This window comes from Phycodurus eques, chromosome 7 (assembly GCF_024500275.1).
Source record: "Phycodurus eques isolate BA_2022a chromosome 7, UOR_Pequ_1.1, whole genome shotgun sequence".
NCBI lineage: Eukaryota > Metazoa > Chordata > Actinopteri > Syngnathiformes > Syngnathidae > Phycodurus > Phycodurus eques.
The window spans coordinates 29,598,534-29,624,944 of record NC_084531.1 but is presented as its reverse complement, the minus strand read 5'-3'; the positions used below and the strand labels follow the sequence as shown (position 1 = coordinate 29,624,944).

General features: G+C 43.2%; 2 protein-coding genes across 4 annotated transcripts; one reads left to right on the top strand and one right to left on the bottom strand.

Moving 5' to 3' along the window:
• Positions 1-3,312: 3,312 nt before the first annotated feature.
• On the bottom strand, positions 3,313-7,552 carry rrp8 (ribosomal RNA processing 8). Its single transcript, XM_061681749.1, has 8 exons — positions 7,380-7,552; positions 7,195-7,301; positions 6,637-6,883; positions 5,379-6,117; positions 4,470-4,599; positions 4,288-4,394; positions 4,128-4,224; positions 3,313-3,517 (listed from the first exon to the last, which is right to left on the bottom strand). Exons 2-8 carry the CDS (start codon positions 7,282-7,284, stop codon positions 3,404-3,406), a joined length of 1,524 nt encoding a protein of 507 aa, XP_061537733.1. The 5' UTR covers positions 7,285-7,301; positions 7,380-7,552; the 3' UTR covers positions 3,313-3,403.
• Positions 7,553-8,541: 989 nt separating this feature from the next.
• On the top strand, positions 8,542-26,408 carry LOC133405097 (integrin-linked protein kinase). 3 transcript variants are annotated; one of them, XM_061681751.1, is made up of 13 exons: positions 8,542-8,671; positions 10,205-10,425; positions 16,457-16,622; positions 20,082-20,177; positions 20,262-20,358; positions 20,436-20,519; positions 20,715-20,800; positions 21,719-21,828; positions 22,840-22,967; positions 23,058-23,179; positions 24,293-24,392; positions 24,786-24,916; positions 25,515-26,408. In XM_061681751.1, the coding sequence occupies exons 2-13, from the start codon at positions 10,337-10,339 to the stop codon at positions 25,662-25,664; spliced, it is 1,359 nt and encodes a 452-aa protein (XP_061537735.1). In that variant the 5' UTR covers positions 8,542-8,671; positions 10,205-10,336; the 3' UTR covers positions 25,665-26,408. The 3 variants fall into 3 exon arrangements, with proteins under 3 accessions (XP_061537735.1, XP_061537734.1, XP_061537736.1); XM_061681750.1 differs by having other exon boundaries at positions 10,197-10,425; XM_061681752.1 differs by lacking the exon at positions 8,542-8,671 and adding an exon at positions 12,656-12,818 and having other exon boundaries at positions 10,334-10,425.
• The last annotated feature ends 3 nt before the right edge of the window (positions 26,409-26,411 follow it).

Genomic DNA, 26,411 nt, shown 5'->3' with positions numbered 1-26,411 from the left:
TTTACTTTTCATCTGTTTTCAGTTAAAAATTGACTTGTGTACAGGTAAATGACAGCTAGCGTTGTTTTCACATTTCCAGGCTGCCGTTGTGTTAAAAAACAACCCAAATGGTAGTGTTTTTTTTTTTTTTTTTTGTAAACATGCCCTTGACTCATATCGAAATATGAGGATTTTTTTTTTTTTTTTTCAGGCTGCGAAATCATTTTAGTTTTCGGTTAAAAACGACGTACGCACAGCAGTTTAGCGCGTTCCCCGGCCGATTTCAAATCGTTTTGGGGTCCCGTCAATGAGGACGATCTGAAATCACGCGCTCGTCGCGATAAGTCGCCTGCCGACCTCGGTGGTGAGCGCCTCTCCTCACCGGTGGTCGATCATCCATCACGGAGCAACGTGTAACAACTTGTGCTAACGACAGCGAGCAGCCATTAGCGCCACGCTAACAGCACCAATCGCAGCGTTCCGCTTCAGCGGTTTATCACCATGTCGCCGCATGTGGCGATCGTTCCGACGGCACCGCTCGTAAACCAACTCTTGCACGTCGTTTGACCGAGGCAGAGCCATTAACGCGACTTTGGGAAATTAGCCCTCTTTCTGCCCGCGAATAACGGAGGGATTGCAGCGCTAGCATTTGTCTGCAGTCTGAGTCATCTTTCCCCGCAATTCTGGACGTGCTCGGGTGCCTCCTGCAAGGCGTCATGGGAGCAGCCAGCGCTTTGGAGCGTGATGACTCCTGCCAGTCAACGCGTAGAACACATCTCACTGGGCCAAAGGATTTTTTTCCCTTTTTTCCCCCCTGGTTTTGTTTGTTTGATGACGTTCCACGAGCGGGGAGACATGTCGCGGACATAACCAGAAGGTCTTGTCATTATTTGGAGTTCTAGTGTTGTCATGACGATGTCAAACAAAAAAAAAACATTTTCTGTGACTCAACCGTATTTCAACCTCACGTAATATGTGTCAGGCAGTATCCTACTTGCGAGACAGAGGAGGGAGGAAGCCGGGTCCCCGTGTTTGCGTGGGTTTTCTCCGGGTACTCCGGCTAACGCGCAAACTGGAACCCCAAAGCTCCGCGGTGCGGGGCGGCCGCGCTATGAGAACGTCGGCCCGCCCGCCGCCGGCTGTGTTTTTGCTTTCGCTCGCTTAATTTGCTGGGGGAAAGACATTAAGCCGTTGTGAAATTAACAAAGTGTTAAAGCAGAGATGCGTAGCGAGCAGGAACAGAGCGCAAGGGCGGTCTCGGGCGGGCTCTGACATTTCTTTGGCTTTGCACACTGGCGGAGGTCGGCGGCCATGTTTGGGGGACGCGATGTCAGCGGCTTGATTTGACCTTTCCGCCGTGTCCTCACACGTAAAGTACTTCTGGGTGGTCAAAACTCCACTGGCAAACAAAGCATTCCATGTCATTCAAGAAAACAGGTAAAAAAAATAAATAATAACATTTTTAAATGTGCCTAAATCTATTCCCAATGGAATAATTTCAAATTCAAAACCTGGGGTTTGGGTGGAGCGAGTTTAAGTATAGTTAGCATTTGTGTTAGCGTAGGTTAGGGTACCATTGGGGCCAGCGGTGTGTAGTAACACACATTTACTTTGTTGCATGTCTCAGAGTAATTTTCATGCTACATACCTTTTACTTGTACATTGTTAAATGGGAGTTAGCATTTTTTTTTTTTTTTTGAAAGAAACCTCTACGCCGGGCACCCTCATAGCCTGTCCCCGGCGCATACGCACAGGGCTTCGGGAGCTTTGCTGAAACTATGGCCGAAAATCCACCACTTTTGATTTGTTTGAAATTGTATTTCTTGAAATCTCCAATCAATTTAAAAAAAAAAAAAAAAAAAAAAAAAACTGATTGCACATTAAAATAAAATAAAATAATAAATACTACTTCAAAGCAGTAACATTGAGTGTTAGTTACACTCCATTATGAATATGTCACGCTACTAACGTAGCGGCCGGGGCTAACGTCAGCTTGTTCACAGTGCTAATGCTAGCTTTGTATCGCTAGCACTGCTATTTCGTCGAAAGTGGACAGAATTCCCCGTGACTATTGATCACGACTATGCACTTTTGTAATCGCATGGCCATGTTTGAGAATCGCACTCGTGATCTTTGGTCAGATTAGTCGATTAGTCAAATGTGGCTACATTCAAATCTTGCTCGTGGGTTTCGAACTGCAAAATCTCCCTTTGAAGTAACTTTTGGTCAATTGTACTTGTCAGAATTTGTTTTGTTTGTTTTATTTGGAATTTGGCTCCAGCCGAAGCAAATGCAAAAGCGTCCTGAACCTAAACTAACTCGAGCACAAACCCTAACCTAACCTAAAAATAACTCTCGCCCTTAACAATAACCCTAAACCTGCCCCCAACTCGGATACGCGTGATTTGAGTAGCGAGCATGGCCACGTAAGCCACTCAACTCGTTAGTCAAGGCAGCACTGGATGTCGTTTTTTCTGCAGGCTGCAGCGCACCAGTGTTCGAGCGCCCCCTTGAGGCAAACGCTGACAAGCGCAGCAAGCAAATCAATCGCAACTGCTCGCCAGCCAATCGCAGGGCGCACATAACCCTATGAACAATTTCTTCAATGAAGCAAACGACACACTGCGAGGCCAGAACTGACATTCGAACCCTGACCCTCAGAACTGTGACGCCGTCGTGCTAACCACTTTGGCGCCGTGCTGCCTCTGTGAACCATACCGATGAAATGATGCTTTAACACACTAAGTGGGAATATTTTATTACGTCCCGAACGTTTGTGTATTTTCTGCTTTTAGTTGCAATTAAACGTACAAATACATAGTGTGGACTTTAAGCAACGAAAAGTTAAGTCAATTGCACAAGACCGTTTTTAAATGTTATTTGAGTTCTATTTCGAGGGGGAAAAAGTAACATCTTGCGGGGAAAAAAAGGTCTGCGTATGCAACTGTGCATGGTTTGTGGAGACATTCGAGTTAAAAATATTAAATTACAATTTATTTTTTTCGAAAAAAATACATTTTTATATTGCAATTAATCCTTTTTTTTCTTGAACAAAAAATGACATTGTATAAAATTCTGACTTGGATCTCGTCATATGACTATTCTTGTGAGATACCATTTCTTTAAAAAAAAAAAAAAAAAAAGAGAGACTTCATTCTGATAGTATAATAAAATGTTGACCGTAATTTCATGCTTCTATAACTTTTTTACATTGCCCATAAAATATGAATTGCAATTCCTACTTTTTTTTTTGTAAAGCTAAAACAATGTCTTAAAAGACATCGCTGTCACACTTGGAAATGAGCAAATACAATCAATCACACAGACAAGCCGTGTTGATAAATGTGCATTATATTCAATACTTTCCCCAAATGAACTCCTCCTTTTGACAAATGTGTACTTAAATGTCCCCTTGAGTGCCAACTCATCTCTTCTTGTACAAGCAGGCCTTGAGCTGCAAGCCGAACTTCTTCAAGTTTGCCGGCGCGTCGCCCGTCTTGGTGAACTCGAACGAGTAGAAATGAGTGTTGTCCGTATCCTAAAGGAAAATTACGCAAACACAATTTTACAAACAACTCTGGATTGCTACCTTTCCTTTATTTTTTATATTCATTTATCCCATGATATAATGATTCATTTATTTATTGTACTCAATCAAATCAAAATATTAGTCAAATTAAAATGTTTGTGTACCTTAAGGATGTGTTAGTAAATATTTCGTTCATTTATTTTAACCAATAATAGTAAAACAAAAGTATTGAAACTCAATATTTTATTATGAAATAATTTGGTAATTAATTAATTGTAAATAATGAAAGACAAATAGCAGTAAAATAAAAATCTACGTAAACATTAAGTATATGTGTAAATAATCATTTTTGTCAACACTAAAATAGAAAACATTGGTTAAATACAAAATGTTATAGAAAGTTATTAAAAAATGAGAATGAATTCTAAAATTAAACAATTCCTTAAAAAAAACAACAACATATTTTTAAATAATACTATAATAGAAATGTACATATTTGAAGAATTTCTGAAGTACCTCATCTACGAAAGACCCCGGCGAGCTTTCCTTTTTCCAAACCGAAAAGTGTGCCTCTCCCCGGTGTACCTAATCAAGTGGCCTGTGAGTGTCACTCTCTCACCTTGGACACCATCTTGAATCCCAGCTTGACCAGCGCATTGAGGAAGTTCCTCACGTCGTCGAACCTGCTCGCTACCTCGGCGATTTTCAGCACGCCCCTAAAAGCCGCCACCGGCAGGGGTTAGAGACGCACACGCGCGCACAAATGTTCCATGATTTACCCTCTTTTCAAGACGCGGTTGGCCTCGCCGAGGAAATCCGCCAGGTTGGTTCCCATCAGCGAGAGGCAGAAGACGGCGATGTCCACCGACCCGTCCGGCAGCGGGACCTGCGGGGAGGACGCAGATGTCGTCGGTGTGAGCGAGTTAGCGGAGATGTGATAAACACACACGCACACACTCACGTTGGCCATGTTGCAGGCGGTCACCAGGTCGCAGGTCGCCACCAGGTCAAAGCTGTGCACCTTGTTCTTGACGCTGAGCGCGATCTTGCAGTCGCCGCAGCCGAAGTCGGCCACCACCAGCGAGCGAGGTCTGAAATCAGAAAATATTACGCGTACAGTACAGCCCTTGCAGCAAACGACACACAAAAAAGGAGGAAGAAACATTTAAAAAAAAAATTAAATCTAACCATGTTTCTTCAAAAAGTGAGCGCTGAGAAGAAGCAGCAGATGACGTCCACTGAATTTAGAAAAAAGAAATTTGGCAGAATGCCTGCACGAAATACTTTGTCCTCACTGGTGGCGGTCTGATGCTGCGAAATTCAATACCGCCATCTAGTGGCAGACAGACTGCCACGCAACTCGTTTTCATGAGTATGTCGTCAGAGTACAATATTATGGAGTGTTATTTTCCTCTCTTAAAAAAACACGTTGCAAACTGTTTTTGAGGAGGCTGGAACGGATTAATGGCATTTGAATTCATTTTGAAATGATTTTTGATCATTTTCTGAATTTCATTTATATTTATTATATTAAAGTAGACTGATTATCTTTGTTTTTGTTTTTTTTTGGGATCAAAATAAGACACTTTCAAACATCTGCTTTAATTTTGGAACAATTTTGGAACATTTGTGCCTTATTTTCTGACGTTACGGACCAGAGCAGCAACTGAATTGCAATTAATGTAATTAAGTTTGTGTATTTTCTGCACCGCCCATTTGAAATAATGTCCTGTTTTTGAATAAACGAATGGAAAAACTTAAACGAATCGAAAAATCGACAGATTCATTGCAAGTAATCGTTGGTTGCAGCCTCCAGGAGCGCAGTCACGTACAGAATGAAAAGCTGCACGCGAACGTCAAGGCGTCTTACTTCTTTTGAATGTAGGCGATGATGGCGTCCACGGGGCGGACGGGCCAGCGGTGCACCTGCGCCGTGTAGCCCTTGTGGTAGATTTGGAAGGCCCGCGGGTCCTGGCGGAACATGCGCTGGGCCTCGCCGCCGGTGCAGCTGTACAGCAACTCGTTGATGTAGCGGAAGCGGGCCGCCTCCAACCGCCGCTCCATGCGCCAACGCAGCAACGTGGAGCGGTCCTCCTGCGCCTCCTGCAAAACGGCCTCCGACTCCGCCTCCGCCGCTTTGGGGACCTCGGGGCTCGCTCGCCGGAGAAGCTTCCGGAGGCGCTCGCGTTTCAGCCTCTCGGCTTTACTCAGCTCGGCTTTTTGCCGATCGCCGTGAGAATCGCCCGCTTCCTGTTTTGAGCCGTCGATTGCGTTTTTCCTTTCCTTCTTGGCTGTTTTTATCCGTAATGTGCCCGTGCTGACGTCATCATCTTCAGTCTTTTTCCTTTTCTGTGGCAATATTTTCTCATTCCGTACGTCTACTCGTTTGCCACTCTTAATGTCTGAACGTGTCGTCGGAAGCGGTTTATCCGCCTTCTGGAGTTCCTCTTCAGGTTTATCCTGGCAGTATTTATTTTTGCATTTCCTCTTGTTCTTCATTCTGTTTTTCCACTGCTGCCTGCTCAGCTGCGAGACGTTGCCGGTTGTCTTCTGCGAGATATCTTCGCCCTCCGTCTCGCCTGCAGGTGCCTTTTTCCCCTTCGGGATGCCTTTGGGAAGACACATATCTCCATTAATACTGACAAAGTTGGTGCGCTCCCCTGGAAGCGTATGGAAACAGTGAGGCCAAATCCTTAAGTTTTTGTTTTTGACTGAAACATTTGTGTTTGACATGAAAGGAGGAATATTAGACGAGTCCAACTGCTTTTATTTCCACGTTTTTACATCTGGATGGCGTCACCGATGGCGTCGTGGTACGTTCGCGTGCAGCGAGCGTGATTTCGGTTCCCACTCAGTGGCGGTGTGACGTGAGCGTGTAAATGGTTACCCGTCTCTGTGTGTGTGCCCCCGACTGACTGGCGACCAGTTCGGGGCGTTGTATACTTTTCGCACGAAGTCGGCCGCATTTGCAGCCAATTCTTTGTCTTACCTAAGCGTGTTTGTTGTTGTTGTAATTACGAGCAAGCTGTCGCGAGGTCGAGGTCATTATCCAAACCATATTTCCAAACGGGTATTGCTGAGCTATCCGTTTGTTCTTTCCTTTACAAACACAAAATTCCAACACTCACCGATTTTCTTTTCCACTTTCTGCTTCTTGGTTGCAGTTGTGACAACCGAGGTGTTGTCCTGCTCTCCTGTTGTTGCTGCCGTCCCTTGTTTTGTTCTCTGCTTTCTTTTCTTCTTCCTCCTCGGGGCGTGCGCTGCGGCGGCTTCGGCGTCGCTCTCAGGCCGCCGCCGCCCGTCACCCATCCGGTCGGGCATCGATCCCAACGTCTGCAGCGTACGCAGCAGACTCTTCCTTCCCACATTTTTGGACTAAACGGGAAGGAAAATGAAATAGTGCAAGTGTGGCATCTGTACAGCTGAAGTCTGCTTGAATGAAACCCTACCCCAAATAGCTGCCTCCCTTTTCCTATCAAGTAAACAATAAGATGTGTGGTGCCACAAGGAGCCTGAAATGACCTTTTGCTCTTGACCACAGCAAACGTCTTGTCTATTTTTGTATCCAGATGCTGAATATTTTTTCGACTTTATCTTACTAATAGATGTTTGCAACGAATCCCGAAAATGTGTAATAATTGTTTACACTGCACTTTATTTTGCAGTGAAAGTAATGACATAAATACCTTCCCATTGGTGCTGTTTGGCTTCTTTTTCACAACACTTTGACTGAGGACGTCAGCGGCGTCATTCCAGTCTTCATCCTCATGAAACATCTTGTATCCCCCAAACTCTGTAGATTGTAGAAACGTACATTTTAAACGACCACATATTCCAATAATCTCGCACAATCAGATCGAGTTTTGCTCACCGGGTTACGGTGTATAAGCGAGACGACGGTTGGATAAAAACGTCAAATTGATCCTCCGATGTAATTTCAGTTAAGTGTGTTTTACAACGAGTATATGAATCACAGCGTGCTTTTAGGCAACTTTATTGACCGCGTTTGTCGCTCAGTTTGCATGTGGGTGAGCCAAGCACAACAGAGTCAGCGGCGCGCGTTGATGACGTCGTAGACACGGAAGCGACGTCTCTGGTAGAAACTACTATAAGCGGGAGAAAAAAAACCTAATTGGACACAACGGGTTTTTTTTTTTTCATTGAAGTAAATATTTATCGCTTTATCGTGGTAAAAATGAAAAATTAAATACATATAAATAGAAAGAATTTCAATTGCGTACCAATCGCAGGGCACATAGAAACAAACAACCATTCGCGCACACATTCACACTTAAAGGCAATTTAGAGTCTTCAATCTACCATTAATTAATGTTATTAATTAAATTAAAAGTACACAAATGTCCATTTTTAAAAGGGATGAATGAGGCAGTTCATAATAGACCTTATAGAGAGATCATGTGTTGAAACAATAGACGCCAGGGTACTTCGGTGGCAGAAAGCCATGACAAACATTTTTGTTGCGTTTGGGGTTACAGCACCACATTTGATTAAAAGAAATTCCAAAATAATAATAATTGTAACAAATTAATCAATAAAATAAAATAAAAACAATCCAGTGGAACCTGTGGGCGAGGACTCGGAGGATAAATTGACTGCATGTCGTGAATAGTTGTACAGAGAACCTCTCAAAAAATGATGTAGCCACTTTTGAAGGGACGGATAGTGGAACCAAACATCCATCATCAGGTTTGGGGAAGACATGTTTCAAATGTTTACATTTATTTGTATTTTACTTTTATTCAAGTAAAGCAGTGGAACCAGTACTTGGACTAGTATGTATGTGTGTATGTATGTATGTATGTATGTGTGTGTGTGTGTGTGTGTGTGTGTGTGTGTGTGTCTGTCTGTCTGTCTAATAATCTGTCTTAACTATTAAACTAAACAAAAGTATCGTAATGTTTCAGAATCGGTTCCCTGAGGGTGTGTATTTTGCCGTGCAGTGCTGTGTATGGGCAGCAGGGGGCGCCGTGGCTCCCGCCGCCGCTGCTGTCCGGGCTGTACCACGTCGTCCTTCCGCGAGGGTGTGGACGTCGGCGGGCGGCTCGCTCGGCAAGCAGCGTTCATTCTATGCGAAACGCAGAAGAACACCGCTCTCAACAACTCCCGAGGCATATCTACTTGTATTTCACTGCGATAAATCTGGTAAGTCATCGCGTCTGACTTTTCGGGTGATATTAAGTCGGCCGTCGTGTTTTTTTTTTTTTTTTGTCGCTCTTCTTCCAACTTCCAATGTTAGAAAGGTGCCGTGAAGAATGGAGGTTAGCTTGCTAGGCTAAAGCTGCCAAAATGTCTTTTTTTTGTGGTTCCTCTTTACTCGAGTGTGGCGTTGGCTCGACTTTTATTTACTTGGGCAAGCGCTGCGTGTTGTGTCCTGTAGTTGACCGGAACTCCACAAAGTGTGTTATATTTTGCGTTTCTCGTGTTCTAGCGCGACGATTCGGTAGCAGGCAGGCGTTGCTAGCCAGATATAAATATTTGGCCATCATATATGAAATACTTTCACGAGTTGATCTCATTTGGATGATATTGTGCATATATATATATATATATATATATATATATATTTTAAATCTCCTTGGCAGTGTTAAACCTGTTCTAAAACTCGGAGTGTTGAAACATTCAACAAATATCGACGCACAGTTGTGCAAGTATTGTTCCACTCAAGCTGTCACTAGCTCAAATTTACATGATATATTGCTTATTTTTGTGTGTGTAAAAGAGGCAAATAATGATTATTCTCTAGGACCAAGTTGAAGATGTGCAGATAGTGTCACAGACAAACACCAAAAAATTTGTACCCCCCTTTGAGGAAAGAGGGGCGTGCAAATATTTGGTGATTTTTGTTTTTTTGTTTTTGTTTGCATAGATCCTAAAACCTTCTCTCAAAAGTATAAATACTTCAAGATGCTTATTTAAGTGATTGAAAAATGCCAATGTCCTTTTAAGATAAGTGTACACAGTGACTCAAATGGATCTATTTGACTCTTCAAAATCACATCCGTATTACATTGTTATACTTTATTTATACTATATATTTTAAACATGTTAGCTAAGTTTATACTATATGTTAACAATTATTCTACAATGTTTTTAATGTATAATAAATTATTTAAAGTTCGTAACATTTGTTCCTTTATTAAAAATAAATTAACCCATTACTTAATAAACTTATTACTTTAAATCTAGGTAAATTTTTTTTAGTTCAATCTTTTTTGTCTTTTATTATTTTCAAGAAATACATGACAGCATAATATAGTAATATTTACCAAAAATACCTTTTTTAGTTTCAATAAAAACATTTTAATGAATACATTTAAATTGAATACAAATAGAAAATGTTGAATATATGAAAATTGTTCATTTGACTCATTATTTGTCCTTTTATGCTTAGCACAAATACTTTAACAGTGGCCAGTGAGCGTTGCTTTCCGCAGGCCAATTGTTGTGAGTCATTGTTATGAATGGTGCGCGTCCACGTATAGGATTGCTCAACTTTTGTGTTTTAGTAGTCTGACTGTCATCATTGATCAGTTTAGGCTAAGAAACAGAGACGACGTAAGCAAAATAATTTTTACATGAATAATGTTTTTTTTTTCCTTTTCTTTTTTTATTGAAGGGGGAAAAAAATCGGCACACACAACTTACTCAGACACTTACTTACTTTTAGCATTTCAGGCTGGTGCGAGCGCCGCTCCGAGGTCCTGCAATCGTGTCCCTCACTGCCCCTAACGAGGGACGGATGAAACCTCCGTCTCGCCGCTTCAGCTCCGCGTCGCGTCGCTGAGGTTAACGTCGGACGTCCCCGAGATGGACGACATCTTCACGCAGTGTCGAGAAGGCAACGCGGTGGCCGTGCGCCTGTGGCTGGACAACACGGAAAATGACCTCAACCAAGGGTGAGACGCTGGTCGTGTCACGTGATGTTTTGTTCCGCGAGCCTCTTTTCACGCAGAGATTTTGCTAAAGTGGCCGCAGCAGGGACGCTCGGGTTTACTTTGCCTCCTCTTATTTCAATGTCGGTGCTGTTTATACAAAATAGTGACATGGAAAAACACCTTTGCGCCCCCCAACCACTATCACAGAGAGTGCAAAAAGGGGTTCTACCTCCTAAGGTGAAAATTTGGTGGATGGAGTTGGCCCTCCGTTTCTCAGCGCAGTTTATACAGAGCATCTTTTGGCAGTGTATAAATGGAGTGCTACCTCCGGAGGCAGAAAATTGCTAGGTTGACTTGGCCCCCCACCGTTCTGTGTCTACTGATTATGCATCCCAATAACGATGCTGGCTTTTCTAATCTGTGTCAAAGGGGCTCGTGACAATATGATGCGAAAATTCAACACGGTTCCTCCACTGATTTGGCATTCTCAAAGCAGTGACTCTTTGTTAGTCCCCTGAGGGACGCTGGCCGGGGATTGAACCCACTTCCTCGGAAGCGTGTGTTTATAGGAAGCTCGCCGTGATCGTCGTGGAGATCTTGGAGAGCGATACAAGACTGACGCGTTGAAGACTTGGCAATAGATCTCTCGGCAGAATAGCGCTGAATTCAGGCGCCTAAATGGCGTCTGCAGCAGTCGACTGTGCATACGTATTCATCCTCAGCAGTGACTTTTCCATTAGCTGATTAGCAAGATCCTTACTCCCTTGCTGGTTGATTTATCGCCCTGAGTGGGATGAACAACACACTTCAGTTTTCCGTCCTCGCTGCGATGATGTGCGGGTGTAATTTTACAATACATTTGATACCCCTTGAGCTTCTAATATTAATTTGGTTGGGAAAATATGCCTTTTGAAGTTCCGAAAAGCTTGCAAGCTAATCAAGAGTAGCTGTCAAGTGTTTAAATTTTTCTTTGGCTTTTTTTCACGGTTACTCCAAAAAGTCCTCGATGGGTGTTAAGAAGAAGAATATACAGTGGTGCCTTGACTTATGAGTTGAATTTGTTCCGAGACCATGGTTGTCACTCAAATCAATCGTATCGCAAATCTTGTACCTCCAAAGGCGGAAAAATGGTTTGTACGGTGGCGCCTTTAGATACGAGTGACAGGACTTGCGGATTTTCCGGGATTTGCGCTGTCGATTGATTGATTTTGCTTTGATTTGCAAGCACAAACTTGAGATTTGAGTGCTGTATGACGGCAGCAAAGTCAACTCAACTCATTCAACTTGGCAAATTGTGAACATTTCATAAAAAAAAGGCTTCAAATGTTTAATGTAACTCCCAGTCTAAGTGTACTGTTAAACTACACATGGAACAAAAAAAATACGTTTTGTATTCATAACAAAACAAACAACTTTGCTTTAGGAATGCCCCCCCCCCCCACACACACTAGCTTAATGCTAACACATAATGGAAAACGCTATAGAAAGGCTAATGATTAGCATCGGTAGGCGTGGTGTTATGACCCAGTAAGCAACATATATTTGAATTCAAACGATGGAACAACGTATGCAGACGGACTATAATTCAGCAATATTTAACAATAATCACAGGGATATATTCTGTATTCTCTGCAAAAAACAACCAATATTATTTCAGCTGACTGAGTAATCGAGAGTACTGGTGACTCTTGTTTGTTTGTTTGTTTGTTTGTAGCACTGTTTTATACTGCCTCCCGGTGGCTAAGGTGGGCACACCAGAAGAAGCAGCACAATGAATTGAATTGGACCATTAAATCATGATGCAGACACGGAATAATTCTTTACATTCTATTTAATTATTCTTACTCTGTTTTTATAAAGTGCAATATTATAGAGTGCTATTTTCCTTATTAAAAAAACAGATTTGAACTTTTTTTTTGTGGAGATTGGAACAGATTTCTGGCATTTCCATTCATTACGCGCATGGCCAAGGAACAAATGAAAGTCGTGTCTCAAGGCGTCACTGTTGTTCAGTTTGCCAGGGTTCAGACACCTAGGAAGTGTTTTGAATTGTGAAAATGCATATTTTCTCCTTGTTCCTGGGATACCAGTAAATCACAATTACATACAAGCCTTCTTGTCTTCTTTCCCTCCTTGCACTTTAATAATGGTTTTACGATCATTTCATTATTTCCCATGCGTAAAATGGGGATTGTGTTTGACCTTCCACGGTATCTTAAATCTCAGAGTGAAATACTTTGCGCCCTCGCAGATTGTTGACGCCACTGCACCGCTCCCGGGAAAGCGTCGTCGCAGAACGCTGAATCTCCTTACAAGGAATAACGCGCAGTCAGCCCCGCTTCTTCCACTCCCGGCCGGGCGGACGACTGCAGCGGGCTGCGCTGTGGAAGTCACGTGTGGCCAGACAGACAAGAGTGCGTGGAATGTGCATCACCCCCCCCCCCACACCTCCTCCAATCATTCCTTTTCCGACATTCCTCTTTATTCCAGTGGTTGGAAGACTGCGCCTCTCATTTAATTTGCACTCAAATCTTCAGCTGCTGCACTCGAGGATCGCGGTCTCTACCTCACTATCTCGTATTCGAGGTGTTTTGCCCTCAAACAGAAGAGCTTGGCTTCGTTGTGTTTTGCTTTGGCTTAGCGCTTCAGTCGCAGCCTTAGCGGTTGTCTTTATTTAGTTGGAAAGCTAGCACCGGTGGCCGCACAGGCCGAGCTATGTGCAGCGCAGGCTCCTTGTTTGGGAAGCTGGGAGGTTTACGGGGTGATTGCTGATTTTATATTTAACTCCCTTTGTCAGCGTGGCGGGAAGCAGACATTTAGTGGTCGCCCTAACTCCCACTGACAGTTTTTATGAATGAGCGTCAGTAAGTATTGGTGCGTCGCGGTCGAGTGGGATCCGTTTGCTTAGTCATTAGTTTATCGTAAAACAAAATGAATCATCCTTTTATCGTCGAGTAACGCTCATTTCCTCGGGTTTAACCTGTCCGTTTGAAGAGCTTGCGTTGAGGCTTTCTGGCTGTCGAGTCTGCCAGACTGAGGCCCGTTGGCAGGTGGGAGTGCCTAAAATAAATGACCGCAGCTGGCCAGGAGGGGCTTAGAGCGGGGGGGGGGGGGGTGAAGTCTAGCTCAAAGGGAAAATCGTCGTGTAAAAGTCTTCCAGCGTGGAAATACACGAGAAACCAGAGAGCTCAAAAGTGCCATGCTTCAGTCATTTGGTCGTTAATGCTAACATAACGGACCAAGAAATAGAAAAGTGGGGGCGGTTAGATTTCGCCTTTTGTATCCATTTTTTCATCAATTAGCAAGAGTGTGCAAAAAGTCCAACTGATTTCCAATGCAACTTTTTAAAAACAGGTTAACACATGGGCCGACTTGACGCGTGGTCTGAATTGACACGCAACCCTAAATTGACACATGAGCCGAGTTGACGTTAGGAAGGGCAGCCTTGACACAATGGCCGACTTGGCACATGAAGATGGCGCCCGAAAAAATGGTTGGGCCTCGGCGGAGGTCTCCAGCAGTTTGTCAGGACTCGAGATCTTACTTTACAGAAGCATCAGACTTCCTTCCGGGGGATTTGTGCCCTCATAAAGTTGAACAAATGACTTTTTAGGGTTTGGGCTTTTGGTCAGACAGGAAATGACCCCCCCTCCCTCCCACCCGATACACAGATAGACTTGTGTCGTGGGACTGAGAGGGTCTGTGCGGGACCTCCACACAACCGTGCGGGACGTGTTAGCGCAAGCCAGTGAAGCAGGCGGCGGGGGCGGAGGGTTGAGATTCATTCATAATGCTCCTTCAGTTCTCTCTGGGGTTATTGTGCTGCATGTCGACTCAAAGCAAAAGTGCGCTACTTTAATTTGAGGCTTCAGGGGAGAGGACGGCGGAGGAGGCGAGCGAAGTTGGCGGAGGAATGAAAAAAATGACACATTGACACGGAGCAGATGGAGCGCTCGCCATCCTTAAAAGGACGACGGCCGCTCTTTCGTTGTCCCGCCGTTACTTGATTGAGCTGGCGGCGTTCGTCTGCCAGAGGACGCCGTCGGTCTGTCAGACAGAAGGCCGACTCTGCCGCTGTGTCGCTCACTCAGCGATGATGACGGCGAGAGTGTATTGTGATACAATAATTCAAGAGATATTGCGCTTGTCAAAAGTAACATGTTTTGACGTTTGTGATACTGCGGTATATGCCTCCAAAGATGCTGTCGAGTTACAGGTCGACTACAGGCACGGGCTGACTTGTTTTGACACTTGGGACGAATTTACCCACGGGCTGAATTCACACAAATGTTGATTTTACACATGAGCCAAAGTTACACAGGGGCCGAAATGGCAAATTGACTCACTGGCCAAGTTGACACACAGGCAGACTCGATGCATGGGCGGAATTACAAATTGACACATGGGCCAAGTTAACTCACAGGTAAACTTGACACATGACCCGGCTTGGCGCACGGGCCAACTTGATCCATTGGTCGATTTGACACATGGGCCAAAGTGACTCTCGAGCCTTGTTGACACATGGGCCGAGTAGACATTGGCAGAATTGACACACGGCCGACTTGATGTCCGGATGAATTTAGGCAAAGGCCAAGATGACATGTTGGCCAAATTGACAAAGTGGCACACAGGTCTATTTGACACATTGGGCAAAGTGGAAAAAATGAACACATGGCCTGACTTGACAAATGGGCTGAATTGAGAAAAGTTGACACGCTGGCCTGATTGTCAAATTTACAAATGGGCCTGGTTGACACAAAGGCCAAACTGACACGTAGGCCACACATGGGCCGAATTAGGGGTGCACAAATATGGCCAAAATAATAAGCACGATTATTTGTATCGATAGTGTAATCACGATTACTAATCACAATTAGGGCTACAAAATTAATTGAATTTTAATTGTGATTTTGGCTGCCACAATTAAATCAGCCTAATCGTCTGCAATTTTTTTTTACATTTAAAACTCGGGCACTGCTGCATATGAAAAGGGCTTCATTCACAGCAGTGCCCGCAACCGAGTCAGCCAGCTGCTAGGGGGCGAACGTATGGTTAAGGCTTCCATTCTCTTGGGTTTGTGACCGTGCACGACTGACCAGTGGTTAAGCAGAACTCGACAGTTGTGATTTCCCTTTCTATTTACTCGCAACGTTTTTTATTGCGGTCAGAGCAGCCGAAAGGTTAGTCAAGGCAGCCGCTACCACGATCGTTAATCGTGTCTTACCGTGACACGCCACCTCTCTGCCAGCGTGCTGAGAGGTCCAACTTAAAAATATACGCTTCATATGTTACTGCATTGGACATCAATGCCATTTTAGGCTTTTATTTTAAAATTGTGAATCGGAACGCAGGGCTTCATTCAGGCTTAATGAAGCCTTAACCATACGTTCACCCCCTGGTGGCTGGCTGACTAGGTTGCAGGCTGTACTGCAAAAGAAGCACAGTGCCCCCATTTTAAACGGAACAAAATGACAATATTATTTGAATAATTGTGCAGCCCTAGGCCAAACTGACAAATAGATCCACCGTCTAAGTCACAGGTGTCAAACTGGTGGCCCGGGGGCCAGATCCAGCCTGCCACGTCATTTTATGTGGCCCGCGAGAGTATGCATCGACTTTGTGTTTCTTGCTAAAATACCAAAATTGCATATTGCCTTCACTTTTAAAAATATTGAGATATTGCAAGCATTTTTTGTTACCCCCCCCCCCCCCCCCTTTTAAAATAAAATGGATTCATACTGTATTTGAACAAACTGTTTTTACTTGCTTCTGATTTCAAAAGTAATTATCCATTAATTTGTGTATATGTAATAATATGAGGCAATCATATGGGTTTTCAGCCATAACGGCCCTCTGAGTGGAACCATAACTCCGATGTGGCCAGTGACAAAAATGAGTTTGACACCCCTGGTCCAAGTCGAAACATGCGCAGACTTGATGAACAGCCCGGCTTGACACACGGGCTCAATTGCACATGCGCCTATCTGAGACATGCTGGAATCTTTATTTTGTAACCTCCACTTGTTACAACGCCAATGAACTAACTTTGCAGAGACGACCACGGCTTCAGCCCTCTGCACTGGGCGTGCCGGGAGGGTCGGTCCAGCGTGGTGGACATGCTCATCATGCGAGGCGCCCGCATTAACGTCATGAACCGCGGGGACGACACGCCCCTGCACCTGGCCGCCAGCCATGGACATCGAGACATTCTGGGCAAGGTACTTGGAAAAACTGGCTCATCTCTGCACTGATACTCATCCAGCCATCTTGTCCCTTTAACATTGCGTCATCATCGCAAACATATTAAGAGGTTCTCTGCCTATAACTGTGCTTAAAAATAGTGTACATTAGTTATATTAAAACTAGCGTCATCTGGTGGACAAAAAGTATATCCATCGCCCAAATGGCATTTTCCATGGGACATGTTTTTTTAAAATCACTTGTAATAAATTAAAACCATATTTTACTGTTACTTATTGCATATCCCATGACAAAAAATGGCTTATTAAGTGTAGATAATTCAGTCAAAACAGAATTTATCTGCTGATGGGTTGGAGCGACGCATGTTGAAGGATCATCCAAAAACTTGTCTGCAGCGTTTCTCTCTCTGTTTAGTTTTATGTTGTAGTTACGTGTATGGGATCCTTTTTAGTTGACAGGATGCACCAAGATTTATTGCAGAACACTACGGACTCGGCCGCTGCAACAGCCCGTGTAAACCTGTCATAATCTGTCAGGTGGCGGTATTGTTGGCAGCGCTCGTTAGTTTCAGATGTGCCGCGGAGTATCGGAATTCGAAACGCTGCCGGGCAGATATGCGGTTTAATATTAGGCATGTCTCAAGGCAACACATACAGACGTGCCACGGTTGTTTTTTTTCCCCCTCTGTGCATAGTGCGTCCAGAAAGTATTAACAGTGCTTCACTGTTTTCCCCGTTTTATGTAACATGTATATGTTCTTGTTCAAAATTGATAGCTTAAATATATATATTTTTTTTACTTCTGGACCCAACACCACATGATGACAATGTTTAAAAAAAATTGGGTGGGGGGGTTCAAATTTATTTAAAATAAAAAATAAAGAAATTACATGTACAAGTATTCACAACTTTTGCTCAATTCAGTGAACCATCACTATTCGCGAGGTATAGGGGCATAGCCCTGCTGCTGAAATCTCTACTTTTAAAACTCAATTTTGAGTGCTGTGAATATTTATGTACAGTCGTCTCACCATATCACAGGTTGTTAAATTGTACATATCTAATTTTATATTGTGAATTGTTCACTATATCACAGGATTTACTTAAAAAAAGAAGATGAAATGCAATGTGTCTCATGCAGGATTTACACAACTGCAGGTCTATAGTAACGTAAAACTGATCTACAACCCGAATTTCAATAAAGTTGGGACGGTGTGTCAAACATAATTAAAAACAGAATACAATGATTTGCAAATCATGTTCAACCTATATTTAATTTAATACACTACAAAGACAATATATTTAATGTTCAAACTGATAAACTTTGTTTTTAGCAAAGAATTATGAACTTAGAATTTTATGGCTGCAACACGTTCCAAAAAAGCTGGGACAGGTGGCAAAAAAAGACTGAGAAAGTTGAGGACTGCTCATCAAACGCCTGTTTGGAACATCCCATATGTGAACAGTCTAATTGGGAACAGGTGGGTGCCATGATTGGATATAAAAGGAGCTTCCCTGAATTGCTCAGTCATCCACAAGTAAAGATGGGGAGAGGTTCACCTCTTTGTGAACAACTGCATGAGAAAATAATCGAACAGTTTAAGTATCATTGTTCCTCAACGTACAATTGCAAGGAATTTCGGGATTTCATCATCTATGGTCCATAATATCATCAAAAGGATCAGAGAATCTGGAGAAATCACTGCACGTAAGGCCGAAAACCAACATTGAATGCCCGTGACCTTCGATCCCTCAGGCGGTACTGCATCAAAAACCGACATCAATGTGTAAAGGATATCACCACATGGGCTCAGGAACACTTCAGAAAACCAATGTCAGTGAACACAGTTCGGCGCTACATCCGTAAGTGAAACTTGAAACTCTACTATGCAAAGCAAAAGCCATTTATCAACAACACCCAGAAACGCCGCCGGCTTCTCTGGGCCCGAGCTCATCTAAGATGGACTGACGCAAAGTGGAAAAGTGTTCTGTGATCTGGCAAGTCCACATTTCAAATTGGTTTTGGAAATAGTGGACATCGTGTCCTCCGGGCCAAAGAGGAAAAGAACCATCCGGATCGTTATGGACGCAAAGTTCAAAAGCCAGCATCTGTGATGGTATGGGGGTGTGTTAGTGCCAATGGCATGGGTAACTTACACATCTGTGAAGGCACCATTAATGCTGAAAGGTACATACAGGTTTTGGAGAAACATATGCTGCCATCCAAGCGATGTCTTTTTCACAGACGCCCCTGCTTATTTCAGCAAGACAATGCCAAACCACATTCTGCACGTGTTACAACAGCGTGGCTTCGTAGTAAAAGAGTGCGGGTACTAGACTGGCCTGCCAGCAGTCCAGACCTGTCTCCAATTGAAAATGAATTATGCATTATGAAGCGTAAAATACGACAACGGAGACCCCAGTTGAACAGCTGAAGCTGTACATCAAGCAAGAATGGGAAAGAATTCCACCTCCAAAGCTTCAACAATTAGTGTCCTCAGTTCCCAAACGTTTATTGAATGTTGTTAAAAGAAAAGGTGATGTAACACAGTGGTAAACATGGAACTTGTTGCAGCCATAAAATTCCAAGTTAATGGTTATTTGCTAAAAACAATCAAGTTTATCAGTTTGAACATTAAATATCTTGTCTTTGTAGTTATTAAATTAAATATAGGTTGAACATGATTTGCAAATCATTTTATGCTGTTTTTATTTATGTTTAACACAAAGTCCCAACTTCATTGGAATTGGGGTTGTAATTTAATATAGCCTTCCACAGCTAGTTAGAACTAATTTTATTCCCTGCACAGTTGGGCAAGTATAGAGACAGCTGCCGGTGCATTTTCAATCGCTTTATTGAATAAGCAGTAACAAAATAAACACGTAATAAGAACTTTCATACACTAGCTGCACGGCTCAACTGATGCCCAGAGGCACTCAGCACGCAGACTGGCTCACGGTTTGCCAGTTGACAGCCAGCTGCTATCGTGAGCCAACAGCAGCCAATTCTACTCTCTCATTGGCTGACTACCATGTCACTCATCAGTCCAGGCCCCGCCCTTTTAAAGCCATGCACGTTCAAAGTCACAGATACTACACTGTTGGGCAAAAATAATACCTGCACCTCTCATGCGTAATTTGTATTGTTATGATGCATACAACAAAAATATACAGTGTACAATCAGGAACGTAACTTCCGTGAAAAACGAGGGACAACTGTAAATGTGATTTCTTAGTTTTTTTAGGTTTTAATTTGCAAAAATCTCTCACAAACATTTTTCACACTGTCATTACGGAGTGTTGTGTGTAGAATTTTGAGGGGGGAAAAAAGGAATTTAATCCATTTTGAAATAAGGCTGTATCATAGCAAAATGTGGAAAAAGTGAAGCGCTGCAAATAATTTTGATGCCCTGTATGCAACCCAAACAGATTTCACCAGCAGTCTTTGACATGTCGTCCTTTGTTTGTGTTTTGTAGCTGATTCAGTGCAAAGCAGACACCAACGCAGCCAATGAACACGGGAACACGCCGTTGCATTACGCCTGCTTCTGGGGACAAGACCTGGTGGCAGAGGTGAGTGCGCCCCCTGGTGCTCTCAAAGCCCAATCATTTCAACGCCCAGTTCCCACATTAAATCGCTTTTCACGCACCACACAGGACCTCGTGAACAACGGGGCTCAGGTGAGCATCTGTAACAAATACGGCGAAACTCCCCTGGACAAAGCCAAACCTCACCTGCGAGAGCTTCTCAGAGGTATCACATCAGCCCCCTCTCAGTTGTCACTACTTCCTGAGGTTTGTTCTGTGTTCATTTTGTCCTTTGTTGTGTAGAAAAAGCTGAGAAAATGGGACAGAACTTGACCAAAATCCCCTTCAAGGACACTTTTTGGAAAGGCACCACCAGAACTCGACCCCGTGAGTAACAGACCACTTTGCGAGTTTTCTGTGGTTAAGTAAACAAATGCTCTTCTGGCCACTATTTGCTTCAGTATGGTAGTTTATTACTTAACTGAAGCGTGGCATATTTAAAATGTGTTTACATTTGTCTGCAAATTTGCTACATGAATACTAAATATTATTCCTTCCTTTCTTATATTCTTTTGTTTCTAGGTAATGGTACTTTGAACAAACATGCAGGCATCGACTATAAACAGCTCTCTCTCCTGGCGAGAATAAACGAGAACCATTCTGGAGAGGTACGTTGGTACTAATGACCGTGCCATGTCTTTTATTGTAGAGTGAGCCCTCACTATTTGTGGGGTTAGGGACCAAGGCAAACATGTTCAAAATTGACTATATTAATAGTTTGAACGCTAAATATAACCCTACCTATGATCCCAAAACACTTAATCGTTGCAAACTCATATATCAATGACTCACAGATTTTACGATTTCCAAAAAAAATGAACCGGAAATGCTCGTATGTTGTAAAGCTGTGCAATTGAATAAAATTGGCAGGTAAAAGCCGAGCAAACATCAGTCAGCATGTTGTGCACATACTATACACTAGTAGTTAAAGTACTGTAGTTATACTATACTATACTATACTACTTGTACTTTTGTAATTTTACTTACAATTGGCATAGTAAATTATTTTGGGTTTTCGGTTTTCGGACGTGGGTTCCTCAAGAATGTTCATTTAGTGCATCATTCATTCGTGCATTAAGTGCATCATTATAATTCAATGAACTATCTTAGAAAAAGTAATGCACTGAAATCTGTAGAAAAGCACAAATTTGGGGGTGTTGAATTATTTATTTATTTATAATAGTTCTTACTTAAAAGCGCTATGTTTATTTTTTCATGAATTTTAAGGCATAGATTATATACAGTGGAACCTCAAACAAGGTCTAACGCTGTAGTGGTAGACCTGATATGTTTGACTGAAAGAAACCATCCCCATGTTTTGTCAAGAAGAAGGTGGTGTCCGAAGGCAAGTCGGCTGTCTATCGAACGCAAGCTGCTCCTCGGTGCGACATGCTCCATATTCTCGTGTTAGTTAGATTCTACAGAAAAAAATTTCATTTCACGAATGGCTAAGTACGAATCGGCGGCGGCTCACTGTACCTGGAATATGTCTGTGACTTCGGTAACACTTTATTGATGACGTGCAGCTGTGGCAAGGGCGTTGGCAAGGCAACGAGATCGTGGTCAAAGTGCTGAAGGTCCGCGACTGGACCACAAGGAAAAGCAGAGACTTCAACGAGGAGTATCCCAAACTCAGGTGCCCATCTGACGTGTTTCCTGTGCTCTTGTGATCATCATTTGTCTTGTTTTTGTTGTCGAACCACACTGTATAGACCTTTTCATGATTGTCAAGGAGACGCGCCAGTCTACTTCTGGGTGGCAGAAAAACAGGGACTACCGCTGACTGGAACTGCAATTGGATCATTGCCAACAGCCTTTCCCCTTATTCTCGTCCGTTTCCTCTTTTCCGTGGCCATCTGCTTCTTCCTTGACAATCCTGCCATGTTTTTGTGGTTCAGTAAAAAAAAAAAAAAAAAAAAAAACAGTACAGTATATTATTTGTGGCTCCTCAAAATCCAATACAGCCTTGCAGTATTTCCGTTGCTGCGTGCCAGTCAATGTGTGGTTTCCAGTCGCCTCGTGTACGGCGGTGTAAGAGTTGCCGACTTTAATTTTTTCGCGATGGTCCACTTTGCTCGGTGTGCGGCAGGCCTTGGCGACAAACTGGGAATCGAACCTCCTTTCTAGCCCATTTCTAACCAGTATGCATACGATATTTGGTTGGGTTGGCTTTGAGTAATTTCGCAAAATGCAATGGCTAGCTTGCTAGTAGCAGACACTGTCCATTTCGGCGCCAAAAGTGCAAAGGTCAATTCATGACCCAGTCTCTCAGTGATAGTTAAGTCTGTCTGAATTTCTACCACATTTACTTTTGAATCAACTTACCTGTTGAAATATAAATTAAGGCCAGCGTTTACATCACGAAATACTATCTTTTCGAATAACACTTCACACGTTCAGACTAGCTGAGTAGAAGGCTAACATTATAATTCAAGCCATTTTTTCCTTGTTTTCTCAATTGCTCTTCCTCGTTCAAATGATATAAAAGGGTTAATTTGCTAGTGGAAATCTCTCTCTTCTGCCACCCGGAAGTACGTGTGAGGTGATGGCGAAAAGGTCTACGGCGTATTGTTTGCCCGCATCTCACACTCCTGGTTGATGTCCCATGTTGTTGTTTTTGTCCCTGTCCTCCTCGTCACCATCTCAGGATCTTTTCCCACCCAAATGTCCTCCCCATGTTGGGAGCATGTCAGTCTCCACCAGCCCCTCACCCCATCATCATCACACACTGGATGCCTTACGGCTCCCTCTACAACGTGCTGCACGAGGGCACCAGTGAGTACTTTGTCGTCACACTGTCGCACGCCGAACATGAACGTGAATTCCTTCTTCCTTTCTCACCTTTGTGTGCCATCCTGCTGTCAGACTTTGTGGTGGACCAGACGCAAGCGGTCAAGTTTGCCCTGGACATTGCCTGCGGGATGGCCTTCTTGCACACGCTGGAGCCCATGATCCCCCGCCACTATCTGAACAGCAAGAGCATCATGGTGAGAAGACAGTATTTAGGCACATACTAATAGAGCGCAGTACATTTAAATATCGTGGTTCATCATTTGCACCAGATCGGCCTGTCACGATAATTAATATATATATATATATCATATTATATTGGGCTAGAAAGTAATTTCCGTGTGTTTAATGACTTGATCATTTCTTTAGATGGTGAAATTTGGCTTCATTAGCCACACTGAATGTCGTTGTTGTTCTAATTAGTGGAACCTCTGCGCATGTTTCTCTTCATTGAGCCCGTCCAATCTTGGGGTAATCATTTATCCTTTTCAAAAACTCCAAAGGGTTGTCGTTCAATGCTGGGTGGTTGAGCGCCATGTGCTGAATCAGTTTTGAGGGCTTCATTGCTTCATTTTCAAGCCTGTCGCGACAAGAGCGGGCTTTGGGTGTGGGAGTCAAGTCGCTATAAACTCGTACTTTTAGTAGAGCTGCGATATTGTCTTCCTAAATACAGCGTTCTTTTTTTTTTTTTTCTTGGAAGTTGTAGGCTCTTCTTTTGTATCATTTGCATTATTTTCTGGGGAATTGTTGGGAGCCTATTGGTAGAGCTGACTGGAAAGTTAGGAGAAAAAAAAAAAAAACATCGTCTGACCGCAGTTTCACGAATTGACAAGAAATTGTGTCGACATGTCTGAGAGTTTGGTCATTTTGACGATTAGCCATGAAAATGCCAGTTCATCGTGTTTGCTGCTCTTATTTTCTGTAATTAATTAATCGAAATTGTAAAAGTATTTATATATATTTATTCATATCATATTTGTTATTTTATATGATTATTTTTTTATATAATATTTGATCAAATCTACCTGTTAATCAGTGAATTTTAGTTTATTGTGGGAAGAATACTTTTTGGGAAAAGGCCCTTCTCCATTGCACACAGCAGGATCCACAAGGGAATGCTTAGATGAGTTACGTGTGGACAAACAAGCCCATCAAACCTTCAATAATAAATTTCTTCACCGTATAGAAGTTGTCTTAGCTGCATTTCCTGTCAGTGTAATGAATGGCCACGTGTCCCAAAACCTTTGTCCATGCGGTGTCCATAAAAGTCCCTTTCCCTCACGAATGACATTCTATCATTCTTTCCTCAGATCGATGAAGACATGACAGCCAGAATCAGCATGGCGGACGTCAAGTTCTCCTTTCAGTGTCCTGGCAGGATGTACTCGCCCGCTTGGGTTGCCCCTGAGGGTGCGTGATGCAGCGCACACACATCCAAAGTGACAGCTTGAGCATGAATAATCACTTCGGGAAAGGGAAAGTGGGGGCAACCAAAATGTAATCTCTATTTGATGTCCTCCAGAGATGTCTTGTCTAAACTGATGTGAAAGAAAATGGAAACCAATTACGTATCTTCCTAACGAGCATCGAGACCAACATGAAGCAACATTTGTCGGCTAGTGAACCGCGGAAGTGAAATCGGTGTTTGCGGGGTTTTTCCTGGCTCAAATTGAGGCTAATTTGAACTCGTGCAAACGCCGCGCCGCCCGATGTCTCAAACAAACACTTGTCCCGTGAAAGAGTCACAATATCAGGACGCCTGCGCACATTTTCTACTTCCTTTACCCGCTTTGTTCTTTACAGCCCTGCAGAAGAAGCCAGAGGAGATCAACCGGCGGTCGGCCGACATGTGGAGCTTCGCCGTGCTGCTCTGGGAGCTGGTGACCAGGGAGGTGCCCTTTGCGGACCTCTCCAACATGGAAATCGGCATGAAGGTCAGAAAAGATTTCAGTACAGTACTATAATTGAAAAGGGTCACAGCAGGAATGAATGCAATAAGGTGCAGTATATTCACTGGCAGTGAACAGCTCATATACTGCATTTACGCGGAACACGCACATTAGAGCTGGGTAAAGACTCGGCCGATGTGGTGTGATGTTATTTCCAGCCAGAGAAAGCATCCCGCCACTCGGTTTGGGTACCATATGCGCAGCTTGGCCGAACGGGGAAACCTGTCCTCATTCTGCGCCCACCGCAGCAGCGGGTTTCGTATGATGGGAATTCGTCGTGTTTGCAAATGATCACAGACCCTTCGTGTGTGCTGGAGTAAAAATTAAGTCTCCTTCCACTTCGATAGCGCGGGGCAAAAAGTTGATAAAAATCCTGCTCCAGTCTGGCTTTTTTCCCGCCTGTATTGGTTCTCCCTCACCTAGCAGAACACGTGATTAGCAGGTAGTCGACGTCACGCTCTAATATGTCCTTGTGGAGTTGTAAAGCGGTCAAATCCACTAGTCTATACAACCCCTAATAGATACCCCCCCGAAATGTTCATAATTTATGTCCGTTATTCTGACTTTCCGTTCTGCCCTCCAGGTTGCCTTGGAGGGCTTGAGGCCCACCATTCCTCCCGGCATCTCGCCACACATCTGCAAGCTGATGAAGATCTGCATGAACGAGGACCCGGCCAAGAGGCCCAAGTTTGACATGATCGTGCCTATTCTGGAGAAAATGCAGGACAAGTGAAAAGAGCGGAACGTTGACCCTCCCCGGGATGTTCCCTTAAACTATTTTTTATTACCGCCGCATTGAGCACCGCCACCACTACAGTCAAGCAGCAGTCATTGTTTATTTTTCTTGTCTAAGTGTGTGTGTTTTTGTTATTGTGTGTCATGTTGACTGTAATCATATGGACTGAATACACTGACGAACCTGTGGAGAATATCGACGGGTTTATTTAGGATCCGAATGGTCTTTAAATATGCTAAAGGCGGGTCTTATCTCAACGTGAGTTGCCGCTCAGCATTTTGCAAAGCGTGACAAAACATTTCTGCGTGTAATGATGAGTAAAGCTATTTTTAAAGTAACTCATGTTTCCCATTCAGCTATTAGGGAAAATATTTGTGTCCATTTATTTTTTATGTCTCATTGAAAATCTAGCCCAAATGTGCTTGTAATTCTTAATTCTATGTCTAAAAGTGCCTGAGATTGAACTTGTTTAATTGATGAATTGTGGCCACCGAAGAGAGAACAAATAGTGTACTTGCTGTATATCATCAGTCATGTCTTTTTATTCATTGCATCCTACACGCCATTATTATTATTATTATTATATTTTCGCTGATCTTCTACTTTAATCACACACTCGTCTATTGTCTTTTCTGTGCCTCCATCAGCTTGCTTGTTTGCGTCCAAGCCAAAATCAAAAGCAACCTATACAAATGTATGTATTTATATATATAATATGAATATATTAAATGGAAAAGTATGGAT